At 36.2% G+C, this 798-nt stretch overlaps 1 protein-coding gene across 1 annotated transcript; it reads right to left on the reverse strand.

Moving 5' to 3' along the window:
* Positions 1-17: 17 nt before the first annotated feature.
* On the reverse strand, positions 18-543 carry LOC105110910 (uncharacterized). Its single transcript, XM_011006115.1, has 2 exons — positions 176-543; positions 18-96 (listed from the first exon to the last, which is right to left on the reverse strand). The coding sequence occupies exons 1-2, from the start codon at positions 457-459 to the stop codon at positions 18-20; spliced, it is 363 nt and encodes a 120-aa protein (XP_011004417.1). The 5' UTR covers positions 460-543.
* Positions 544-798: the final 255 nt, after the last annotated feature.

Raw genomic sequence — 798 nt, forward strand, 5'->3', positions numbered from 1 at the left:
CTATACCTTCTTCTTCTTCATCCGATCACACGTGGGGTGTGTTCTGAATAATTTTGAAATACAAGGAGAAGGAATTGCACCAGTGCTGTGGCTTCCCTAGAGAAGGAAGTTCAGAATTGTAAGGATAACGAAGACAATTCCAGGGAAGAAGCACGCGATCGACCAAGAAATAGACCTTCTTCCTCTGGAGCTTCTTCTATGGCTCTCGGGAAACGTACTGCAACATAGCCTACCACAATACCTAGGAAAAGATACAGTAAAATCATCCCTATCAGCAGCATCGATCCCTCGTGAAGCTGGCGACATGAAACCAAGGGCTAAAAAGCCAGTAGTAACTACCGGCATCCCTATGATTTGAACACCATCTCCAACCATAACACAGAGAAGCTTTGAGCAATCTGGTTCTCTAAACACATCATCACCAACAACAAGTTTCCACTTACACAGCTCCTCAATCATCCGTGCTTGAGCTTCTTTGTCCAATTCCTCTTACCTTGTTCAATTAATTATGGTTTTTATATCTCTGGGAACAGTAACCTTAATTTATAAAATTGGGGTTTTCATGATTTGGTTAACAACGCTCAAAATATCTTTGTTTTTTAAAAAAAAAAATTCAAATGCATATTTATAATATTTTAACAATTATCCACTAATTTAATCTAAAATAAACCCACGCACATGCCATATATCGCATATAACCATGAAGATTTATTTTATCATGAATTATACGAGCTAAACCATCTATATATTTTTATATTTTAAGCCTTATTATATATATTTGTTTATTTATTTTGCCAT

Source organism: Populus euphratica, unplaced genomic scaffold (genome assembly GCF_000495115.2).
Source record: "Populus euphratica unplaced genomic scaffold, PopEup_1.0 scaffold266.1, whole genome shotgun sequence".
NCBI lineage: Eukaryota > Viridiplantae > Streptophyta > Magnoliopsida > Malpighiales > Salicaceae > Populus > Populus euphratica.

Bases quoted from the DNA above. Each gene is read 5' to 3' on its own strand.
- LOC105110910 (XM_011006115.1), bottom strand. From the start codon at position 459: ATGATTGAGGAGCTGTGTAAGTGGAAACTTGTTGTTGGTGATGATGTG. The intron at 97-175 runs GTCTATTTCTTG...TTCCTTCTCTAG, and splicing joins AGAAGCTCCAGAGGAAGAAG to GGAAGCCACAGCACTGGTGC.